The sequence below is a fragment of the Ammospiza nelsoni genome, chromosome 2 (genome assembly GCF_027579445.1).
Source record: "Ammospiza nelsoni isolate bAmmNel1 chromosome 2, bAmmNel1.pri, whole genome shotgun sequence".
Lineage (NCBI taxonomy): Eukaryota > Metazoa > Chordata > Aves > Passeriformes > Passerellidae > Ammospiza > Ammospiza nelsoni.
Genome location: NC_080634.1, coordinates 25342672 through 25367674, shown reverse-complemented (window position 1 = coordinate 25367674; position 25003 = coordinate 25342672). Strand labels below are relative to the sequence as shown.

General features: G+C 38.9%; 1 protein-coding gene across 1 annotated transcript in view; it reads left to right on the top strand.

Annotated features, from left to right (window-relative positions):
- Positions 1 to 24903, top strand: part of CFAP44 (cilia and flagella associated protein 44) — a 36950-nt gene extending 12047 nt beyond the window's left edge. Inside the window, exons 12-33 of the mRNA XM_059466218.1 lie at positions 585 to 791; positions 1713 to 1823; positions 3445 to 3597; positions 5341 to 5559; positions 6016 to 6158; positions 7015 to 7285; positions 9163 to 9218; positions 9642 to 9804; positions 10138 to 10268; positions 11203 to 11420; positions 11795 to 11960; positions 13253 to 13430; positions 14537 to 15022; positions 16438 to 16641; positions 17366 to 17561; positions 18572 to 18682; positions 20147 to 20277; positions 21393 to 21509; positions 22085 to 22286; positions 22993 to 23153; positions 23919 to 24053; positions 24570 to 24903. Coding sequence (XP_059322201.1) covers positions 585 to 791; positions 1713 to 1823; positions 3445 to 3597; positions 5341 to 5559; positions 6016 to 6158; positions 7015 to 7285; positions 9163 to 9218; positions 9642 to 9804; positions 10138 to 10268; positions 11203 to 11420; positions 11795 to 11960; positions 13253 to 13430; positions 14537 to 15022; positions 16438 to 16641; positions 17366 to 17561; positions 18572 to 18682; positions 20147 to 20277; positions 21393 to 21509; positions 22085 to 22286; positions 22993 to 23153; positions 23919 to 24053; positions 24570 to 24704 — 3894 coding nt within the window. The 3' untranslated portion in view covers positions 24705 to 24903. The remainder of the gene's footprint in view (positions 1 to 584; positions 792 to 1712; positions 1824 to 3444; positions 3598 to 5340; positions 5560 to 6015; positions 6159 to 7014; positions 7286 to 9162; positions 9219 to 9641; positions 9805 to 10137; positions 10269 to 11202; positions 11421 to 11794; positions 11961 to 13252; positions 13431 to 14536; positions 15023 to 16437; positions 16642 to 17365; positions 17562 to 18571; positions 18683 to 20146; positions 20278 to 21392; positions 21510 to 22084; positions 22287 to 22992; positions 23154 to 23918; positions 24054 to 24569) is intronic.
- Positions 24904 to 25003: the final 100 nt, after the last annotated feature.

The following is a 25003-nucleotide window of genomic DNA, read 5'->3' as shown; positions in this document are numbered from 1 at the left end:
TCTCTGCTAAGCTTTATCACAGTTCAAGCCTCTCTTAATTGTTAGCAATTGGCTTACCTACAGGACTTACAGTAAGGACTCCTCCTTTCCATCTCAAGTGGCATTCCCTGTTGACTGCTGTACTTTCTATGGACTCAGCCAGACCCAAGCCTGTTCCCCGACCTCTTAAAAAATCATACTTACGTTTGGTGCCCCATATTATATTCAGGGAAACATAATTCTTTGGTTTGAGTTTCAGCTCTTTTGCTTAAGAAGCTACTGATATATCTTTATGTCAGTATGAATTACCTCTTCCTCTGACATTACAACCACATTCTCATTAACATCTTCAGTTCCAGTGACATGTTATCACTAAAAAAAACTAAAACACAATCCAACCCAAAAATAGGCCCCAGTCCTCTCTCTTCCTTTGTGATATCATATTACAGATGATAAATGACATTTCCCATGTATGCAATATTCTTTGTGCTTTAGCAACACTTCCACATAAGGTGAGTTTAAAGGTAAACAACAGAGCATAATATGGATTATTCTTTGAAGCTCTCAGATGTACGCTGTGATTTTTTTCTTTGTTTCACTTAAAGGTAAGTCCTGAGGGAGGTCTGATTGCTGTGGGGTTTGAAGATGGTGTTGTCCGCATGATTGAAGTTTATGATCCCACACTGCTGCCCGGTCATGAAGGACAGGCCAATGAGATTGCAGAGATAAATCTGAAACAAGTTTTCAAACCTCATGCTGCTGCAGTCACAGCCCTGGCATATGAACCAAAGGGATATGTGTTTGCCACAGGGGTATGTATCATGCAGTTTGGTTGGTTTTATTAAGCCACAAATGTAGAGCCTTTAAAAGGAGATAAGGTACAAGTTTGTTTACTGACAATGCAGTTTTACTTCTGTTGCTGCTGTTGATTGCTTGCTGTAGTTCTCTGTGCAGGGAGAAGGATCTGTTTGCACTCACACCTGTTTTTCTGAAGGAAAGCAACCATGCAATTCACACAATTAATTTTGTGAATTACTGGACTGTTTAGTGTGAATTCTGTATTCCCTTTGAAAATGGATTTGGTTCACTTGGTTCAGGAATTAGTTTACTAGGATCTTGGAATTAGTAACAGCAAGTCCGTTGGTAAACCACATTGGCAGCAATCCAGCTGCTACCCAGCACTGCTTGGCCTTGCCACAGGGTCGGTCAGTCATTATGCCTGGTGGTCTTTGAGATGGTTTCCAGTTAATGTGGTGTCTCTTTTTAAAAGCTTGTCCTTAGCCATGATCAGTTTGCATTTGCAGTTACACATTCCTTAAGCTGAATTCCCATGCATTTAATTTAGTGTAGGATTTAAGGTAAAATGAATCATATTGTGTGCCAGTTTTTGAACTTGTTATCTGGGGAAATCAGCTTGTGCTGCCTTATCTGAAAAATCAGGCCTGAGCCTGATATTTAAAGGAGCTCTTGGGGCAATGGGCAGAATGCACATGGCAGGTGATGCCAAAGGAGGCCATTAAGAGATATGGGTGCAACATGTTTCTTGGAATAGTGTGGGCAGGGTTTTTATGTCCTCCCAGTAATCATCATGGAAATCCAGTCCTAAATCTCCCCTGTTTAAACACAAAAGAATGGAAGTGTGTGCCTATGTCATAAAGTACTTAGAGTCTTTTGAATTTTTGGTCAGCTGTGATTCAGTCATCATCTTTGCTTGTTTGTTTGTTTTTCCTCAGAGTAAAGACAAAACAGTTTTCTTTTTTGCTGTTAAGAATGAATACAGGCCTATTGGATTCATCTGTGTCCCTGGGCCTGTACAGGCATTACAGTGGTCTCCACCTTCTCATGTGAGTAACACATATTTGTTTTCTTTCCTTCCCAGCAGTGTTAACATATAATTTTAAAAAGAATTTCCAATCAAAATGGATGAAGATCCACGACTCTAGTCATGTCCTCTATAGACAATACAAATAATGTTTTGCTCCTTTGTTCTTCATGCTGCTGCAGCATGACAGAAGGTTCTGTATAGCGAAATCTCTGGTTCGGTCACTATGGACATATTTTGGGCTTTGGATAATGCAAATGACAAGGTTTTGGTATGCTTTTTGAGCCCTTGACTTGAGGAAACAATCTTATTCCTTAGCTTTTGGAAGAACTGATTCTCTTTGTCAAAAAGTTATTTGGGCATTACTGTCTGTGACTCTTGCCCCTATTAAAACAGGCTTTTGAAAAGCTTTTTGACATTAAGAAAGATTTTGGATCTTGAAATTCACATTCTGTGTTTGAAATGTGTCAGGACACACCAATGTAGGTTTTTGCTAATATTTAAAAGTGTTCTAGGGTTAGGATAACATTTTAAATTTTATTTGGTCCAGTAACCTTATTTAGAGGAGAGACTATTAATTATTTTTAAATTCTAGCAAGATACATTTTGCAGGTGCATAGTGGCAAAGTGTGGTTATTTCCACTTCTAAAAGCTGGCAAAATAAGTCTTGTTGGTATGAATTCTGTCTTACTGCAGAAACAACAGATCTTGATCTGACAGTTGCATTTTGAGTCCTTTCCTTAAAGACAAGGTACTTCTCCTTACTAAAAAAAGCACCTGTTGTGTCTTGGGTGTTAGATTCTGCCTGAGTAAGTTTCTCTACCAGTATCTGGCCTCCATTGCTAGATAAGAACATTTGCTTAACACAGTGCCAGCATCTGAGTGTCACACGTCTTCTTTTTTTTTGGTTTGTTTTAAAGAAGCACTGGTTATTAAATACATTACATTTAATGAATGCATTTTTAAACTGAGATCCTATGGACACAGGAACCATATCATACCTAGTTAGGGTTTCCATAGCAACTCTAAAATGTCCTCTTTGCACATTTTTAATGATAGGTCAGATGAAATAAGCCTCTCTCTCTTTTCTCCAGTTAGCTTATGAAAATTGAAACTAAATACAGACTTTTCTTTTAAAAACTCAAAACACTGAATAATTATTACCTTCACCTCACCTATTCTTCCTAACTTCCCATTTTAAAGGACTTGTGAGGTGCCAACAAAAAACAAACTGTAAGGTAAGTAGCATTTGGCAAGACTTTGAGCCAAGTTTTGATGATATAAAGGATTTATTAGTATGGAAATATGAAATTATCAACCAAAAACCTACTATGTCATGGGTCAAATCCATCTTTTAATTTAACCAAATTTCCAAAAGATCATCATACTGCTTTCAAGCTAAGCAGTGTCAGAATTTCAGCTGGTTTGAACACAGCAAGTATTTCCTCAATTCCTTAGCTTTGCCTAGCATAAAAGAAGCTCACTGACTTCTGATGTCCATTTAAAAGTGTACATAGAAATAAGAGCACGGTAAGTGTGGCTGGAGTTTGGCTTTATGCCTATGCATCTGCCTAACCAACTCTTCCTCCCGTTTGTCTCGATTCCATTTATACATCTGCCCCATTCTTTGTGTTTTTGTACAGGACAAGAGCACGCTGCTCATTCTTTGTGAGAATGGCTTTGCTGTCCAGGTTCCTGCCCCTCACCATGGGAAGCTGTATACAGTGACCACCTATCACATAGTAGACCTGCCAACACAGTACTTCCATTTTTATAGTGTTAAATCCCAAATCAAGGTAAAAAACTCTCCTGTGGCAGAATTTCATCTTCTTTATTGTGCCAGGTGACCAAACTACACAGAAGAGTTTCTAGTCCCTGTATGTCATCACAGGGTTTTTGCTAAGCTCCTTGAAAAGGAGTGGCAGGTGAAAGCCATTTGTGGCTTGAAATTACAAGTTGTTTTTGGTTTATTCAAACCTACATGATACTGAAAGCATGATGTGAATTTTGATTATAATTAGAAGACAGCATTAGAGAAAGTGAAAGGTAGTGCATTAGTTCTCAAAATATTTTAATTTTGGTAATTTTGACAAAAAGCACTGTTTCTTGTGGCTGATATTCACCCTATAGGAAATTTCTTTCAACAGTTATTAAACTGCCAGGTAGTCACCTTGAAGCAAATATGAAACATCTCTTTTTTCGTTTTAGCAGTGTTTCTGGCTTTTAAAAAATCTTTTACGTTTAAAGGTGTGCATTTAATTTCTGAATGGTACTTAGTATTTAAAAAGATTGTGTGGGGCCAAAGGAAAAGAGTTATGTCAAGTCACAGCTACAGTTAGTTTTGTGAAACTAAAAAACAAGCTGATGTTAGACTCAGAAGGAGAACTCCAGTGAGCAGGCTCTCAGTTCCATACTCAATCCACTACAATGCAACAGCCTCTCTCGTTCTGTTCTTAACCTGTGATTTCTCTGCCTTCTCTGTTAACTGCTCCTATATTACTGAAGGTCAGGCAAAGCTTCATTTTGTCTTATAATTTGGAGGAAGTCAGCATGCAGGAGCAAGATCTCTAGATGCTTTTTCACAGCAATACCTGTAAGAATGATCACAAAGCATGCATGAGAAAGGAAAGATTAAAATAATATGTATTGAGTTTTGTTGGTTTTCTTGATTGTTTGTTTTTTGGTTGGTTTTCTTTTTGTTTTTTAGTCAAATTAGAAGAATAATGTTGAGAAACAATCACTAAAAATAAAAAATGTTTCTACAGAGAAAAAGAATATTAATGGCTCTCTTTTTACTTTGTAATTAGATAAATAATTAATAAGTTACAAAAAGGATGTTCTAATGCAAGGAAAGATTTCTCCCAGTAAGGGTGGTGATAAAAAAAGTAATTTTTATTATTCCTATCTCTAGAACAGGAGATTTTTTAAAAGGTATATTAGACAAAGATCAGCTGATAATATTTAAGGCCTTGCTGGTTCAGCTATCTAATATCTTCTTAGGAAGCTATTGTTTTAGAGAATGTTTGGTATTTGTTTATGCTGTAGTAGGCTTGGATGGAAGAGAATTTTGAAGGTTTGATAAATCTTTCCTTCATTGTTCAGAAGTTAAGTCAATTACAGCTTCTCTCTTTTGCTCCATACCAATCATGCACTAGAACTTATTCGAGTTCAGCTTTCCAGTTCTTTTCTTTCTCCAGGGCAGGCAGGGGACAAGACTTAGGATTTCTGCAGGAGTAAGCATAGTGGTGAAGATTTGGAATAATCTCTCTGAAGAAATGTTGAAATCTACTTGTCATTCAAAATTATTTCTGTTTCAAAGGAGCAAGAGTAGATACTTCAGAGGAGGGAAAGGGGGGAATTTCACTGGCGAGTCCCATGAAGTCTGGTTGATCTCTGCTAAGTTGACAGGAGATTTCTGTAGATATTTTGTATGTATAATGCCAGGACCACCTTGGATTTCATGTATGAGACTCCTTCAGTCAGTGATGTGTGGAGTGCCTTGGTTTCATGTCTTGGTGTTTCTCTGCTTGTTGTAATAGCTGAAAGACGAGATTGCTCGGAGAGAGAAAGAAAAGGAAGAGAAGGAGAAGGCAAGGCTTGAATGGATAAAGCAGCAAAAGGAGCTGGGAATTGAGGTAGAAGAAACTAAAGAGGAAGAAGCTGAAGAGGAGCCATTGCCACCTGTCTACATACCAGAGGAGCCCAGTCCCATCCTCTGTGGCTTTTATTCAGCACCTGGAAAATTTTGGCTTTCCTTGGTAAATCAGTTTTTACTTCGTATTGATTGGGTTGCATGATATGACATCCTTTCCCTTTGAAACCTGTCATCCCTAGGACATCCAATTCCTTTCATCCTTGACTGGTTTCACTGGTTTTTGTGAAGTATACCAGTAGTGTCACTCTGATTCAGATTGTTTGGTTAATATCCAGTAGGTGCCCTTCTTGGTGGTGGCTGAATGGGCACAAAGACTGAGCTGTTCCCTCACAAGCAGAAGGTAGAATTTTAGCATAGTGGTAGAATGGCTTTTAATGCCAGAGATCATGACAGACTTCTGTCTGTGGATAAATAGGGTCTCTAGGTGTTTGGAGGTAGCATTTTCTAACCTATCACAGGTCCTTAAGAAAGGAAGAATTATTCTGAAATTTGCATTTTCCGGGTCAGTTGCTTCAGTTCTCTTTTGTCACTATTTCCTTATGGTCCTTCTCTTCTTCAGGGTGGATACGACTCAGGGTTTCTCTATCATTGCGAATTCTCACATGGTGGCGAAGAAGACCCTGAGAAGAGGAAGGATGAACCTTTTGAAGTGATTCCTATGAAGAACACTGAGAACAATCCCATTCACCGAATCTCCTTCTGGTAAAATACTGTAATGTAAGAAATAGCTCTGGGATAAAGCTTGATGAAATTTAACTTGGAAGGGGGAGTGTATGCTCCTTTGTCCCTTTTCAATTGTGGCTCAACTCTAGTATACACGAACTCTCTCTGATTTTCCTGGTACTGAGTTTCACTTAAAATTCCTAATGGACATAGCTGAGCCATGTGTCTGATAGAATAATTTTAAAAGACCTTCAAAGAAGAAAAAGTGGGATTTCTAAGTAAGTACGGACTAGAACTCAACCACCCTACATTGTAGAACTCTAGGAGAACCCTTAGAAGTCCCTGCATATAGTGATCAACAGAACAGCAGTTCTTTATCATAGTTAACAAAGAGAATTAGAACATGGAGCAGTCAGTCTATCCCTCTAGTGCTAAGAATATAGGCTTCTCAGGACATTCTGTGAACTGTATGAATGGAAAGGCTGGATTCTTTTCAGACTCCCAATATTAGGTTCTCTGTAAGAATATGCATGTTCTGCATCAAAAGGAGGCAGGTTTAATTCAGGGTTTAATCTACTGCTGGCTGTATTCACCACCATCTGTACTAAATGGGGAGCAAGGGCTAAAAATCTGCTTTTCTCGTTTTTAACTTTGTGTCTGCTACACTGCCCAGCTCAGGGCTAAGAGTAGTTCTAAGATACATAGCAAGTGCAGCCAATTAGCTGCAAAACACTTCATAGTAGAATCACACATATTTTAAATGGTCCAAATACTTTGCTTTCAGCTTCCAGACTTGGGAAAGTGATTTCTATTAAACGAGATCAGCTCTTTTAATATTTTGAGCTTGCTTGTTAGAAGTTGCTGCTATTACTCTTTCTTGTTGTTTATTTACCAGTACCCAGCCCCCGCTGATGCTCTGTGGGATGCAGGATGGCTCCCTGCGTGCCTATCCTCTCAAGGAGAAAGGCATCTCTGAGGGTGCCCTCAAGGACTACTGGTACCTGAATGTGCACGACAACGATAATGGGCAGATCCGGGGGATCTGTTGTAGCCATGATGATGGGTGTCTGATAACCTGTGGTGGAGATGGAAACATTTTTACATTTGACCTCTTGTCAGAGGAAGAGGTTCCCAAAGAGCTAAAAGTCATGATCCCCCCTCCTAGGGTAAGTTGGTACCCTCTTTCACTGAATTAGGCCTATTTGGAATGAAACAATCCAGATGGGCAAACGTGGTTCAATTATTTTCTTAAAGATCTTTCACAGCAAAAGCTGAAGTTTCCCCAACTCTTTAGAAGAATAGCTCTTGCAAAATGTTCCCTAATAAATTGGCTCTGGGACTGCATTCTTCCTTCTCAGTGTTTTGTGTTTTTCTCCAAATAAACATAGTATGTCTTATTCATGCGTAATATTCTGCCAGTGCTTTCCCACTCAAAGGTGTAGTCATGCATATTCCTGGAATTAAAAATTGCAAGGATTTCTCATACTTCATACCTTTCTTGGGTTTAATTCCAGTAAAGTATGATTCTGCTCTGGATGGGGATTCTAGAAATGCTATTGGAGAATATCATATATGTACTTTCTCCATACATCTAGTACCATTCATCTAAAATTCACAATGGATTTTTTTACATTTGCAAAAGAGCACAACATGATGCTGATGCTGTTGCTCTTTCACTCTTGGGCAGCATTAGTAGTAATGAATTTACAGGTGTCCTGCACTCACTGCAGAACTGATCATCTTTAGCACATTTAAACGGATGACACTGGAAGTCAGAAGCAGTTCTACTGATAATGCACAGGAAGAGGGATGTCAACTAAAATGTTCAGACTTCATTGAATTTTTAAAAAGTCTTAAGAGTGTCTGAATTAAATAAATATAACTTGAAAGAAGCAGTGAGACCTGTTGAGTAAAGAAATGCCATTGTGCACAATAAATGTTACAGTGGCCATATATTCAATAGCGTTAAAAAATCTTGAAAGTGTCAACATAAAACAAATTAAACTTTTAAATATGTTTTAGTACTGGTTAGTAACTACATTTTGAAGGATGCTTGGCAACGGAGACAGAGGAAATTGTGATTTTGGTAATTCAGCTAAATTGTTATGGCACTGAGAATAGAGCCAGAGTTACTTTCTATAAGTGAATGATTAGAACCTTTGATATCAGAGCCTTACTAACTCCAATATTACAAGAAGTTATTAATATACAATTATAAGCATATGTTCAGATTTATAGTTTTAAATATGTAAGTAGCTCTATATAAAGACCTTTATGGTCAGTTCTGTTGTTCAGGCTAACAACATTTCTTAATGAACATTCTAATAGAGTTTTTCCTTTTCAAAGTATATCTTCATTAAGTATCTGTTCTAGTTTTAAGTCATGTGAAAGATTTAAAAAATTCTATCTTCATTAAACTTAATGAGATTCTTAGAGAATCAAATACAAATCATCTGAAATAATTGAGTTAAATTACAGATCAATTAAGTACAGCTAAATTGTTGGGTGATAGTCCCCCCTCTTTTGTCAGAGAATGATTGCCTAGGGAAATAAGGCTTGTGCTACTGCAATGTCCATCCATCTGCCATTCTTCACAGCTAATAATTGTGAATCCATTATGCAATCAGCAAAAGCCAACCAGACTAATTACAGAAGTAACTTGGAATTAGCCCATGACACACTGACTCTTGTCAATGTGGCTGTGAGGGGAGACAAGAGAACTGGGCTGGGAGGTAGAGAACCAAAGATGGTATGGGACAGAGTGAACTTAGGACAAGCAATGATGTAATGATTTATGCCACTGGGGAGGTTATAGTATTTGTGTTCTCTGTCCCTAATGTTTCATTAGTTCTTTTTACATATAAACCAACTTCATTGCTTTTTCTGCTTGAAACATTACAACATAATATTTAAGGCCAGATAGTAATATTGAAAATGAAGATTTCTTTTGTTTTTATGAGAGGTGGTGAAAGCTCTGTCTTAATCTTTATAAAAGCTGAACTATAACTGCTTGTTTAAAGACAAGACAATGTTTTTATTCCAGAGAGGTCTTGAGAAGGAGAAGGCTACTGAAGACATTAAGGATCCTGATGCCTACAAGTAAGAGATGCATAGATAATGATGAAAAGGATTTTCAAGTGTTGGTAGCTCTTTTCACATGTATTTCTTTTTGCCTACAAAGAAGAGGGACAAATTGATCAACCCAAAATTTGGGTCATTTATTTGTGAAACACACAGTTTTTTCATGCTTTCTCTCCATTTCATCTATTTTTCTCTGGAAGTAATTCAAATATCATACTATAAGGCAGTTAACTTCATACTACAGAGACAGCAAAAAGTCAAAGCCCCTTGATGTTAAGAGTGTGTAAATATACAGGAAGATTATTCCTTTTTAAGTTACCTTAAGAACCATTGAGTTCACTGGGAATTTAAGACTATCAAGGAAATCTAAAAGGTCGTATAAACTGTAACCTTTCCACTCTTGCATTGAGATAACATCATTTCCTTTTTATGCATTTTCAGTATTGAGGAATACAAGCAGAAAGAGGAGCATGAACGGAAAATGAAGGAAGCTGAAGAAAAGAAAAATAAGAAAAGAGAGGAGTTAAGTGCACTGAGACAAGACTTTGTTTTGCTCCTTCAAAAGAATCAGGAGTTGCCCAAGCACATGCAGTTGCACAGAGAGGTACACCTGGCTTTTATTAGGATCATTTACATTTACAGGCACCTTCTAAAATGTTGCTACATACCATGTTGGGGCCAAAGATGTCCAATGCTTTGGATTAAGGTAGTTTAAAGAATATATAAATTGATGGACTTCTGAATCACAGCTGAATCACAGCTGATTATTTGTGCCAATCAAGAAGCACAGGAAAATAATTTGGTTCTCTGTGGAGATAGCTTCTGAAATAAAGGATAGTGTTGATGTGCATGCAACTAAGGAACCTAGGTAAAAATATTTATTATGAAGATCTAGTAGCCAAAATAATGTGATGCTGGGTTTTCTGTCTTCCTGCAGGAGTTTGAGATGGACCGTAGGATCTTTGAAGAGCTGGACAGGCAGACACTACAGAGAATCCAGTTAGTGCAAAAGCAGCTGGCTTGGGAGCACGAGAAACAATTCATTGGACTTCAGAAACTACAAAAACAGTAATTACCTCTTTTCTTCTGACCTTCCATGGGGTTAATTGTCTATGAAGTTGTACCTCCCACAAGAAAAAAGAATGTGATTTTTTTTCTCTCTCTCTCATATAATCAGTATTTAATCTGTTCTGTTATGATTCTGTTCTTATTTAAGAATCTTACTTATTCTTGGAACATACACAAGAGTATATGTTCATATTTATTTGTAATTACTTCTATTGAATCTTTGGTAAAAATGCAGATAGTCAAATGAAGGAAATTACTTCATTTGGATTCACTTCTGTATGAAGAAAGCTGGTTGAGACTATTTGCCTGGGGTTTTGCCAGTAAGTTCAATAAGAACCAAGAACTCTTACTGAAGTGTTGAAAAACAACCTGGGAAATGACTGCCTGTTTTTAAGAGATGTTGTGTGTCTGTCAGGTATTTTAATGTCATTGCTAACACAATGTTCTCTATACAATTTGAAGTTACAAAACAAACTTTCTCAAGAACAAAAGTTTAGGCATGAGGTCCATTTTGAGTTGGTTTTCATAGATCTAGGTAAGAGCAAAACATTAATTAATAAAATAAACACACAATTAAAAAACCACCTTAGGCACACAGAGTATGTAACTGGGAAAAAAGATAGAATAAGCATGTTTTTGACAAGTCCTTACTGGAAGATGAAAATTACTCTCATGAAGAACCTGGTATAAGTTTCAATATTGGGAAAAGTCTTCATGTGTTTATTCTTGATCATCTCCATTCTTAGATTGCATAAAAGCCAGTAGATAGTGTCATATGTCATCCTGCTATGCAATTACTTACTGACTTGTGGATTTATATGTAAGGATTGCATGTGCAATAAGTAAACTACACTATTCATGCCCTTTTGGTCAAGGTAAAATGGTATGTTGTGCCCACTGACATCAGACAGTTTTGTCTAATTTGTGATTCCAGGTTTCAGGACTCTCTGGAATTTACTCTCACTGTTCATGCTATTCAAAGCAATCATCAGATTTCGACCTACAGCCTTCTAACAGTGTCTGAGAAATACGCCCAAGATAAGAAACAGGAGGACAGCAAGGGGGCAGTACATAAAGAGAAGTGGACAGGACTTAAAGAGGCAGAACAAGCAGAAGAGGAGATCTCCAGAGAGACAAGCCCCGTGCACAGAGGTAATGATAACCATTTAAATATTTCAGTAATAGGGTTTCTGTCTTTCAACTCAGTTTGTATTCCTGAGTCCAAGTTAAAAATACACATGTAAGTGCAGGTAAAGAAATATAGCTGTAATGTGTTTTTTTAATACCTACGTACAAAGTAACACTCAAACATAGTTTTCCATGTTTAGATCAATCTCAGCAATTGTCTGTCAGCTGCGTGGGTAGAATGTGACTAAAAGTCAGTCAAAGAACCCGAATACTTACAAAACATCCACTACAATGGAACTAATTTACATCAGTTCTACAGGAGCTGTCGGAGGGAGTTTCCAGTGGCTGGAACTGTGCTGCATGGTATTACATTTTCACATGGTTATATCTTGTTTCAGGAAGTGTAGCTTTTGAGAATGAGGCTGAAAGGCTGAAGACACCAGACGTCCAAAAGCCAACCACGCGTTATATAGAAAGCAGACGTCAGAAAATCAGAAGGCTTATTGAGAAATATGATGCACTGAAAGCCAAGATCATGAAGAGGAGGGCAGAATGGCATGAATTGTGAGTCTTGAACTGGACTCTGTTCCCTTTTAGTTCTGCTTCTTGTTTGAGGTCTAGTAATGCCATTTAGGTGTCATATGGCACTATAATCTCCCTGCTTAGGTTTTTATATTCCTAAGGGTTGTAATTAAAACAGATGAGTTTTCATGTATTTCCAAGTCTCGAGAGAGCATTAGAACATATTTAGTTTCTATGGTTCCTGTAAAATATTATCAAATTTGAATCCAGCTCGGTAGCTGTATTTTCAGATAGGGAGTAAAATGTGTCTAAATTGCTCATGACTGAGGGACACCTACACCATTACAGTCAACTCAAAGTGAATCCTGCCAGCCCCTCATGGAGCAGACACTGTAACAGCTGGGTTAGGTCAGCAGTCTTAGCGTCTCAGCCTTCATGGGAGTGTTTGTGATATGTCATCATGCTCCACGCTGGTCTTTATCTTGAGCAGCAAGAAAAGGGGACAGGACATCTTTCACAGAATCATAGTTCCTTCCTGAGTTGGAAGGGACCCACAAGGACCATCAAAGGCCAACTCCTGTCCTTGCATGTGGCAGCCTCAAGGGTCACACCCTGTGCCTGAGGGTATTGTCCAAACACCCCTTGAAGTCTGTCAGGCTCGGTGCTGTGACCACTTCCCTGGGAGGGCTTTTCCAGTGTCCAACCACCCTCTGAGTGAAGAACCTTTTCCAAATATCTAACCTAAGCCTTATCTTTGAATGACCACTTTTTCAAGGCTGGGTTAGATGGGGCTTTGAGTGACCTGGTCTAGTGGAAGGTGCCCCTGTCCATGTCAGGGGCACTGGAACGAGATGATCTTTAGGGTCCCTTATAACCCAAACCATTCTATGCTCATGGAAGTACAAAAGTTCTTCCTTAGGAGATGAATGGCAGGGAATAGGACCAATGTAGAGTCAGAATACAAAGCTTTTAAGGTTATTGAGTGTTTACCAATGTAGAGTGGGATCAAGTATTCTGTGCTACAGACTGGTAGATTGTTGATGTGTGGCTCCCTGATAGCAGCATGTGCTCACTGAACCCAGAACTCAGTCTGAGTGTGAAGGTTTAAATTTTCCCATGGCAGAGCTGTTTAAGAGTTCTTAGGGGGGAAAAAATATCTGGGATTTTCATTTAAATGTGCCAGGATATTCTTTCCAAAGTAGCCATTCTTTTCTGAAAGAGATGTTATCAGTCTTTCACCTCCCAAACTTTGCTGCACAAGTAAGAGGGTATGAAGTGACTGTTCATTTGTATGTTTTCTGTCTTGAAGTTCAGCTTTATTTTGTACCTACCAGATATAAGAGCAAACCTAGACATAGCCATGAGAATTCCAAAGATGCTGAGGACATCAAAGAAGCACGGGAGACTATAGGATGTTACAGGTTGAAGAGTGCCACTAACTACACACTCACTGAAGATGAGCGTATAAACACTGAAAAGAAGATGATGCAGCTTGCAATCCTGGAAGACTTGGTATGTAAAACTGTATATAGCCCCATTTTTTGAGAGGAAGTGAGGATAGTGTATTAATCACTGAAGAAATTTTTTTAAAGGAATTGAAAGTGAGTATGGGAATAGGCCTTGAAGGACAGATGGCTGTTTTGAGTAAGCTTTAGTTACAAATCAGCCCTTTTCTTGTGAACTGTCTTGTGTTTCAGCAAACCCAAAACGGAATCATTCCAGAAAGAGAATTTACCTTTACTTGTGTTTCAGCAGGAACATCTGTCTCTTTTAATTACAAGTCTTATAATCTAGTAAAAACACTGAGCTAAATAACCCGTGCCATGAAATACCTTTACAAAAACAGGGATGTGAGCAAGGACAAGTGTTCTGGTGTGGCCTCTGTATTTGCACTTTGGCAGTTGCTGCTCCTGGAATTGGAATCTTCCTGAGAAACCAGGTTTTTTGTACCCACCTTGCTATGGTGGAACTCCTACAGTAACCACGCATCTTTCAACCTTGAAGACACAATAAGTTCAAATGTTGTGCAGTATCTTTGTTGCTTTCCCTGTGATTTTCCCCCCTATCCTTCTCATAGGAATAGTTTTTAATTGTATTTGGCTGGAGTGCAAAAGAGTGATACTGGATAACTTTGACAGCAAGGCCTAAGCATTACAGAAGCAATGCCACAGTCTCAGGGGATTTGTTTGATTATTTTAGTCTCATTCTGTAGTTCTGATGCTGTCAGATAGCCAGTGATTAACCCAATTCATTAGAGCAAACAAAGGGAATAGTTCTTGTCATAAATTCTGGGTTTATACAGATGAGGAATTCCAGTTGCTTCAGGTGGATGGTGTGTTATTTTCTTCTATAAAGATCAGAGAAGTTTCTCCCAAGAATATTAATGATGATAGATCAAATAGATCGATTTATATAGATATATATATATATTGATATAGATCTATATTGATATAGATCTAATGATAATAGATCACAATTATTATTTTAGTAAAAAGAGTCAACTAATAGAGTGTCCCATTATCACAGAATGTTTAATAATCCTAATGTTAGCCTTCCTGAGTTGGGTAAGACTGCTTCCTGTGGTGGAGAATCCTACTAAAATAGTTTTTCCTTTGCAGATCCATAAGACGAAAGTGAATATGAACAAAGAGATTGTGTCTTTGAGGGATCTCAAGGTTTCTACTATTGATGAAATCAAAAGTTTAGTGAAGGAAGTCAAATCCATACAGGCAAACTTAGATGTATCAGAACATCTTCCTATTCCCCCGATCCCTCAGTTACACCCAGATGAGGTTCCTGAAAAGATAGTTGAGTGCAGCAGTGACGTCCTCCTAAAGTTCAAAGAGGAGCAGGAGGCCAAGGCAGAGCTGGAGGAGCCGCTGGAAGGATGTGCCTCGTTCCGCGCATTTAGGCACGTGTTTTTAAAAACTCCTCCTGTGGAAGAGGGCGATGCCATGGTACAGACTGGAGATGCATCAGCTGTGGTCACAGGGAAGCAGGAGGCTTATGAGATGGAGAAAGCAGAGCCAACAGAAATGGAACTGGAAATTTTAATGAGAGAGAAGATAAAAAATCTGTACTTGCAGGAGACCTTGATTAAAAAGGTAGGAAATTGAAAGTTATTTTTGTCAGATTAAAAAATCCCACTGGTTCATAAATGAAACCAAAACCCCTTCAGTCTCAGGATTGCCGCTAGTCTTGCCTTTCTGGAGTCCCATAAAATGCTAACTATTGCAAATTTACAGTGGAAATCAATATAAATCCATAACTATAACCTGTGTTCTGACTATTATCACTTGAAAGATATCTTAGATTTCTTACTGATTGTGACATGAAGCTGTGATCTTAGTGGCCAAAAAAAAGGGGAAAAAAAAGAAAAGTAAAATGTTAGACATAACTTGAAAAATTACAGAGTTAAAAAGCAGCATCACTACAACTTTGTAGATTCATGTTCTCAGCTCTTCAATAACTGTAGTCTCAACTTTTTGGTCTAAAAATTACTTTGTAGGATTAGAAAAGGTACAAAAGAGAGTAACCAAAATGCTTAGTCATGGAAAAGATTCTTTATAAGGTACATCTAAGTGGATAATGTATCTTTGGCCTGCAAAAAAGGCAACTGAAATGGTTTTAGAGATGTGATAAAATTCTGAATAGCATAGAAAAGGAGAGTAGGAATCATGTCCTAAAAGAAGGAGAGATATCAAATGAAATGGTTACATAGAAAGGTTGAAGCATGCAAGTGAAAATAGTTTTCCTGTCCAACAATTAGCTAAGCTTTGGAGCTCAGCGCTAGAACATGGGGGAAGCTATAATTTGATAGTGTGGAAAAAAATCCATTCAAAGCTGTTGAACACAAGTATACTGCTTCAAGCTCAGGATGCACCTAAGTCAGAGTTTAAGAGAGCTATATAGCAGAGGTATGCCACTGTTCACTTGTTTGCTCCATTTCTTAGCATCTCTCCTCTAATATCTGCTACTGGGAGTTGATTCTTTGGTCTGCCTCAACACAGACACCCTTGTGTTTATGTGTATGAAGGTTATGAGGGAATACCCAAATTCTGCTGTGAACATCACACACCTGTAAGTTAATGTTAGCAGCTGCTAGTACTTATTTTGCTGTAAATGTCTAAGTGAAGAGCTGGCAGCTGTTTCAAAAGAAGTCTGTCAAGACAGAAGAGTTATTTATTGATGGATCTGGGATTGTTATATAAACTACTGTAAACTGCAGACTACTCCAAAACATTCTCTGAAGACTAGAATACTTCAGGGATGGAGGGGATGCAGTGAAAGATTCCTGTGAAGCCCTGGTGATTCTTTTACTATTATGCTGAGAACAAAGCCAAAGACTTGGGATTAACTTTGTGTTTCAAAGTGCATCGTTACTCTCTAGGAAATAGCATTTCTGAGTTGTTGGTTTGGCAGAGAGAATTTTTCCCTTCTGCTCCCTTCTCTAGCTTTGCATGTTTAACTGCACTGGAAATACTTTTCCTGTTCCTGATTTCACACTACTTTGCTCCAGATCAACACACTGGTGATCAACTTCGATGCTGAACTCCGCCTTTTGCGGCACAAGAAACTGAAGATGGATGTGCAGATGAAAAGTGCTGATCTGCGCTGCATCACATGCTGTGAAGAGCTGCTTATCCTGAAGAAACTTGAGATACATGAGGACCTTCTTGAGGAGCAAATTTGTGCCATCATCAATAAACAGGAGGACATACATGTAAGTAGATCACATGTAACATTAATTTAAATTTAACAGTACCATTAGTGCATGGCTTGAAACAAAAGTAAACCATAAACTAAATGGTGACATCCCTTGGCTTTGTTTTAGCACCAATCCAGTGACTAGTGCTAAATTTTGAAAAACAAAAAACTCTTGATGATCAGCCTAATAGGATGTTCACTTCTGATGTCGCCCTGTTTTTTAAGTTTTTCTAAGCCTTCTGATGTTTACATTCTTGTAATGAACTTTCTTGTACACTTTATGTAAATAACTTACTGTTTCGCATTCTTTTACGGAGGAAAAGAAATTTGATAGACTGTTAGTTTATCCAGTCTCATTGGAGAGTGATAGTGTCACTGTCACCCTCCAATCCGCTGTCACTTTTAGAAATCTATAAATGTTGGAGTCAAAAATTAAAAGTCTTTTTTTGCCTTGGAAAATCCAGTGTCCCCATCTGTTTCGTGTCCTAAAGTGACATTCTAACTTCCAATACTTAATTTTTTAATAATCTTAACATCTGTATTTTAATAGATCCTTCATGGTATGTCATAAGTGACTAATCACATCCTTTAAGAACATATTCCTAGGAGATGCTTGATTGAACCATGGGTTTAATCAAGAGAGACAGACAAGTTTTGCATTTCCAGATCTTCACAGATGCATCCTATATAGGTACACATGAGCTGTACCTTTTAACTGAAATAGGTTTTTGTTTGTTTAGTCAAAATTGAAGAGCTGCCTTGCACAAATGGAGGATAGAAAGTCTGAGATTGTAATGCTTGAGGAACGTGAGAAAGCTCTTTATGCCAGCTTCGAAGCATCCCTTGGAGAAAACAATGAATTTGCTGATGTTCTGACAGATATTTTAAAGAAGGAAGTTGTGTATGTGGAAAAAGAAGAAGTAAGAAGAAAAGCAGGTTGGAGATTTTGTTCTTTTTGCTTTATGGATTTGTTATACATATTTCCGTGTGGTCAAGTACGTCTCTCGGTCTAGCTGGAGCCCTGAGCTGGAGCCCTGAGTACACACAACACTCCAGTCAGTTCAAAAGCCCGTAGGTCAAATCTACCCAGATTTGTTTATAGACTGACAATGTCTTCTGTGGCTGTCATCTTGAATGATAACTATGATGTAATTCTATGAATGATAACTATGATGCAGTTGGTCTGATAACAGCTCCTGCAATTTACATCCTGTAAGTCAATACTGAGGACTGGTAATTGGTAAGAGGAAGAGGCACAGCTTTAAATAGGTGCTTCCCATGCTTTATCAATGGGAGCTATGGATAAGTGATTAGTCTGTCACATTTGTGGCATTCTGCTTTAATCTGTCCATTGACTAATGAGAGATCATAAACCTAATCTGCAATCATCTATTACTCACAGGACTAAACCTATTACAAAAGGATTTCATTCATCTTAGTGACTCAGTTTTAAGCTGTTAAAGCTAGGCAGTCCTACTGAGCTAAAATACTTGTGCTCTCTCTGACATGGCTTTTGATTTCCAGTGGGACGTGATTAGCAAAAAGTGCAGGCAATGGTGATGTTTTATGACAGATTTGTGCTTCCATATTCTGCTTGGTTGATTAATCTCTCTGGTAGAATGCTAAACCCACGCTGTTCAAGTTCCTAACACCTATAAAGAGAGAAAATATGTTGAAGATAAGTCCCAAAAACATGGGCTGCATCTGTGCCTGTACCACTACTAGGTGATCTCTCTCTCTCTCTTGCACTTTCCCTTTCCCTTTTTTCTTTTTCCTTTCTGTGAAAACATCACATCAGATCAAAGCAATAGGCACAAGGGGCCTGGATTCACATATTACCAGAGTGATCTTTCATGGGTTGCTGGGCTTGTGTTCACCAGCACATTGGCATAATGCATGGCTGGTGAGTCTGGAGCATTTTGCAAGCCAGTGCCTGTTTCTTTCAGGTGAACAAAATGAGAATGAAGAGGAGGATGATGAAAAGCCTGACTTAAAGACTGATGAAGAAAATGGTGTATCTGAACGCATAGTCTTTGATGACTCAGTTTGCCCAGAAGGTACCTAAGCTGTTATTTCCTTGTCTTGTTGTTTAGCTTTAGGGGCAGCATCATGTGTTTGGAAAGAAAACACAGATTTTTAAAATTATTCACTGCATGGTAAAGTCATGAAGGGGTGGAATTTGTGTACCCCTTCTGTGTGCAGCATTTTTCCCTGGGAAACTTTGGTCAAGACAATAAAACTGCTGGTAGTGTAGACTACCCTAATTGAAAAAGTTTGGAAAAATAAAACTTAGCTAAGCACTAAGAATTAATTCTTTTGGGTAAACAGCATTCATGGCTGTTATCTGGAGAGAAAAGTTTCCTTTTTGGATTGGAGCAGTGGCATGGCTGTGCTCTCTGGAAACCAGCTGCGTGGCCTGGCTGGATCCCTCTCTGTTCAGGGAAATTCTGAGGGGATCCTCATACTGGTAATTGAAGCTCTTTGTTACCACCTCGTGGATTTATGCAGCAATTGCCTGTTGCTAGGCTGCTCTGAAAAGTGAGTAGCTTTACTTTGCAGAATCCTCTTCATTTGTGCATTCAAAAAAGGCAGGCAATCTTTCTCTCTCCTTTTCTTTTGTACAAGCTTAACTAATTCAGATTTTTTTTTTTTTTAATCTTTGAGTGATGTGTCAATGACCGTGCATCAGCACTGCTTCATTTTCAAGTTCTAACTTACCAACAATTTGCCTTCCTTTTTTTTAAAATTGGATTTTAAAATCATTTCCACAAATTGAATTTTTTATTAACTCCTTGTTCATCGCATTTTTCAATGGAATATTGGGAAGAAATAAAGATTTTTATTTCTTGCTTAAAACGTCCAAATTGCTAATTTAATAGGGTAATTACCTGTTGCATTAGTACCTTCATACATTCCCTTTATGTGGAATTTTTTTTGCCTTTATTGAGCTCTCTTTTTTATTATTATGCCTGCTGATTTGGGCATAATTATGCATTTGCTAAGCATTACTGAAATCACAGTATTAGATAGAAATTCACATATCTTCCTTACCATGACACAGGTTCCATGAAATACAGTTTTGTTTACAAGTAGAGCTATAAATGATCCCTACAGCAAGTTCATAATTTATAGTGAAGGGGGCTATGGAGAAACAACTATGTGCGCACATAATTGAAGATTTTACTGCAACACATATTAACTACTGGAACTGCATTGCTTACAAAAGCTCATTTTTGAGCACTTGCCTTTAATGCTGGCTTTGATGCATTTAATCTGACTTCTGGAAACAAGCTGCCTTGACTGAATGTAAAGAAGAAAAAGATCCATCCAAGACAGTCACCCGTTCACGGAGGCACGTGGCCCATGGGTTTATGTTTAAGGAAGCTCTAGGGAACCAAACCCATGGTGTTATTATGGGCAATGCTGGGAATGTGCACAGCAGGAGAAGGTACCAGCTCTAATCAGTAATTCCAGAGTAGTCACAGTGAAAGTAAGCTCTTCTTTGACCCTTTCCCTCTCAGGCTGCAGTGAGGATCTCTTTCTGAACACCATCCAGCTCCGGCAGCAGCGCATAGGCATTGAGAAAGCTTTACAAGAGGAGAAGAAAGCTGCTGCTGACCTCAAAAAGGAATATAATGCCTTGGCCATAAAGGTATTTTAGTGTTTTCTCAGAAAACATCAGCATGTTCAATGTAGTGCTAGTGATTAGTGCTGGTCTAAGACTTAAAAACAGAACCGTAACTCTCCAAGAGGCCTCCATTTGGGAAGAGGTATCTGTGGAAGCACAGAGGCAGGAGGCAGCTCAACATGGGTCACCTGGAAAGGGTAAATCTAGTTGGTCCAACCTTAGCTTTCATGGGGCTGGATCCAGGCTTTAGATCAGTTCCTTCCCAGCTGTCTAACCTCATGCAGCAGCAGGAACTGGGTTCTCTGGTTCTGATGAAACACATGGTGTGGTCTGGCCTATCCTCTGTGTGTGTGTACAGGAACAGAGATTGAAGAATACTTACCCTAACACAAATCCAGGTTAAAATAAATGCATAAAAATTCTATTCTTCCATCTATTTCTTTTGCTTTTAGTTATTTTCCGTTGCTCTTTGTCACAGGTAACCACTGAATAAACTTTTGGTACAAATTTTCCATTTTGCCTTTTTGAACTCTTGCATTCATTAAGAAATTTGATTTCTACTCATTAAAAAATATCTTATTTTGAAGGGTTATCTGGAAGAGAGGGGGTGCTACCGAAATAGCATTGTGCAAGTCTTGAGCTTTTTTTGTCTCAAAAATGTTCCATCAAGCATGCTTAACATACAACATTTTTTTAGTTTTTAAAAGCTTTCCTAAGTGCCAGCTGCCACATATTCACCCTGGGGCATGACATTTGAGTCTGAATTGTTTCTTTCTCATGCAGAATCAATAAGCATTTCCAGGCATAACACAATAAAAATTATCTTGCAGGCTCTGTAGATGTACAAGTGTTTTAGATGCTAAACAAAGCAGCTGTCTCTTGATACATACAGAGCAGCTCTAAGGGGACATTCACAAGTGTACACCTGTGCAGAGGTATTCAGGTTAGAATTTTGCTTGAATATATGTAGACAATCCTTGGGTTTGCCTATGAAACTCGCCTATTATATGTAGTTTTAAAAAACCCCACATTTTATATACTTTTTTCCCCTTTGGATCAGGAACTCTAACAGAACCTTGTTGCCTTGTGTATTCTAAGTATCACAGGATTTTGTTTGTCCACAATTTGTCTTTCTGCAGGCAAAAGAAATAGAAACCAGTCTGGACAGAAAAAACAGGGAACTGGAGGCCTTTCAGTGGGAAAAGCTGCACAAACTGAATGAGCTGGATGTAGTTGTGCCTTTGAGACTCCATCAGGTAATTCAAGATGCTGTGCATCTGCATGTGCAGAGTAGCCTGTGTACAACTAAACAACAGTATTACTGTTCTTTGGGGCTCTTAGTTCCTGATTCACTATGGTCTCCTGGGAAGGAGATGCCATTAACTGAACTTCATGCTGCTATTTCCTCTAGAATTCCCTTTTTTTTCCCTTCTCCTGTAATGACAGAAATGAGGTAAGGACAGGCAGGCTGGCCTATAGCTGAAATGTGCATAGTCTTCAAGTGCTGTATAGGTTTGGCATGGTATTCTCTTTCAGGTCCATAATTACTGATATTCATTCTCTTGGGGGAAAAAAAATGAAACACCTCCCCAGAAAAACAAATCAAAAAATCCCCCAAAAGTATTGAAATTAATGGGAATTCTGCCCAGTTCAATAATGCCAGATTGGTACAATGCATTCATTCACACAATTCCCTGGTCTAAAAAAAGAGTTGTGCCCATGCCCACCCCACTCATTAACTCTCTATTGCTCACACATTTTATATGAAGAGACATCTCCATCGCCCTTAAGAAGTAAAGCCAGCCTTGCTTATTTCTGGCTGCTTTTGCAGGTGCAGTGCTTGGATGATGGGGAGATGCCCCGTGATTTCTCCCAGACTTTAGTATTTACCAATCAGTCCTTGCAGTACCTGAAAAAGAGAATTGTGGACCTACGTAATGAAAAGATAATGCAAAGGGAGATCCATAAGAAGGCCAAGGAGCAACATAAGCAGCTTATCCAGGACAAAAAGGAGATGGAGATGGAGATTCAAGGTGAGTAACAAAGACTGAACAATACAGCATTGCTAATATTCCTTCTGTCCCTCTCACTGGCTGTGGGTAACTCACAGCATCTGGCTCTATACTTGCATGGATGTCACAGAGAATAATTGAAGAAAATAGAACAGATCAAGTAGACTGTTTTGATGGAGTAGTGGTTTTCCAGCATTGCAGAGTCATCAGGCTGTGCCAGTTTGGGAACTTAGTATAAGTAGAGCTGACTAGGATGAGACACTGGAAGTCTGGACACATGTTTGCTATTTCTGCTTGTAAACCAGAACTCCTAGGACAAAAGTAGTTTCTCCAAAGATACATAAGCTTTTTCTGGTAATTTCCTCCCCTTTGGAACATCTGAAGAAGGAAACAAGGCCTATTCAAAACAGTTTCCCAAGAGGCAAACCCAAAGTTGTGTCTAGCACCACCAGACCTGCAAAGGCCCTATACAGCCTATGGTGTGAGAGTGGTTAAGTGACCACACTAAACCGGGGACCGGCTTAGTGACCACACAGTCATTTGTCCTTGCATCATCATGGGCAAGGACAAATGGCATGACTCAGCTGTGAGCTCTGTGTGGTTTTATGTGAATTATTTATTACAGAGCAAATACCAAAGGGCTCAGACAAAAAGCTGAGATAAGGCAGAAATTCTTGTAAACCAATGAATGACAGTGCTGCCATTTGTGCCCATGTCCCTCTGTTAGGACTGGAGGAGAGGTGCAATAATCTGATGATGGAGAAGTTTGGTCGGCTGGTTGATTTTGAAGCAGTTCAAGTACACTCTGTTAATATACCTAGGGAGCAGATGAAAGTGAGAATAATGGAGAAAGAGTACGAGCATTTTGTGGAGCTCAAAGAATGGGAGGTAAGTAGCAGGAAGAGGAAGAAGACACATGTGTTGTGATGATCTGTTAAGGCTTCGTTTTCCTGGGGACTGAAAAGTTACACTAAAATCTTTTGTCAACTTGCTCATATTTGATTTTTTTTCACTTATCCTTAATAGACCATAGTGTTCAACTCCGATTTCCCATCATCATTGCTACCTCTGCTCCAGTTGCTGGTGCACATCCTATTTTTCATGGAGGTAGTTGATCTCTCTGTTTTGCTTTCCTCAAACACATTCCCTACATGAAGCTCTTGCAGAGTGCTTTTCTCTGGTTCTCAGGTGGCATTCAGCACCTCCTGCTTTCTCTTACTGCCTTTGGTGAGAGACTTTGAGTACAGGGCAGGCTCTGGCTCATGCCTGGGGTGCCAATCTGTGCAGTCTGAAAAGTTCATGTCTTCTTTTGGTGGGGCCTAAGGCTCAGCTGCTGTGGTGCAAGCAGGCAACACACTTATGCTGCCTTTACAGAAGGGCACAGGAGGGTACAGAAATACTATGTACCTAATAGCTTTCTTTTCCTTACACTTTTGCCTAACTGCTTTACTTACTTAGGCATTTGTAATTTAGATATATTAAAAACAAAAAGATGACATGGCACTAAAGGTACTGTGCGTCAGATCCTGCCTGGTGGTGTGGCAGGATCAGTCTGTTGTTTACCTGTGACATTTACATTGTGCCTAGAACTTCTTCCCCACTCCACACTTTTTGTCCTCTCTCCTCCCAGATTGACTTTTTACATCTTTCTAGGAAAAAATTGTGGTCCTGCAGCATCAGCTAGCGAAGCTGACAAGGGAAAACACCAGCAAGCTGCACCAGCTGAACAGGTTTTGCCATGAAAAGCATCAGCTTGAAACTGAGCTGGAATCACTGACAACTGGTCAGGTGAGCCTTGTAGCCACTGCAGTGCTTGCAGGTTTGGGACTGTTCAGAAATGGGTAAGTGATCATGTGGCCCTCCCCACCTCCCCAGTCTCACATCCTGCTCTGCAGTCAGCAGTTTGCGCTAGGAGTGGGACAGGCTGAATGGCTGCTCCTTACCTTACCATCTCTGCAATTGCTTACTTTGCTGCTTTCTAAGACTGAAACAAACTAATTTCTAATTAAAATATGCCTTGAAGGAATTAAAAGAATATTCCTTTGTTACATGGAAACAGTCATATTACAATCATGTAACAGCATTACAATGAGAACAATGGATTTATTGCTCTGTACCAGGAAGGAAGTCTAAGTTAGTGAACCTTCAGTCTTTCACATAGTTCTGACTAAAGTGGGGAAAAGTCATGGGTATGTCCTGGTTCTTGGCAAGCTTCACTTTCCCTATTTGAAATAAATTTCCACTGTTAATTCTCCATGTTTTCTAGGAGCCATTATTTTCCTCTCAATTTTTTTTAATCTGCAGGGTGGAGAATTTGAGGGCACCCGAAGTGCTGACATCAAAGAGACAGCCCGGCTGGAGTCACGGCTCATGCACATGACTTGTGAGGTGGCCCTTCTGAGAGAGGAAGTCAGCCAGGGCAGAGTAGATGAGATGTGAAAGAACTTGCTTTCCTTAGCAGAAAAGGTGGGTGCCTCTTTCTACAAGCTTTAGCACAAGACTCTGAGATTCAAACTCCCTGTTCAGAAATAGTAACTAACAATCCAAGTCACCCTTAAAATTAACTGTGGCAGCAGTCATGCCTGGAAGTGCAAAATTAATTGTTTTGGCTATCCAGGGGTTTAGTTGTAAAGAGTTACATGTGTTTTTTTAATCAAAATATGACGGTAACAACATATTTGGAATAAAAAATAGCAAATAAAACTACTAAATACTGTTATCAGTTCATTGCAGAGGGT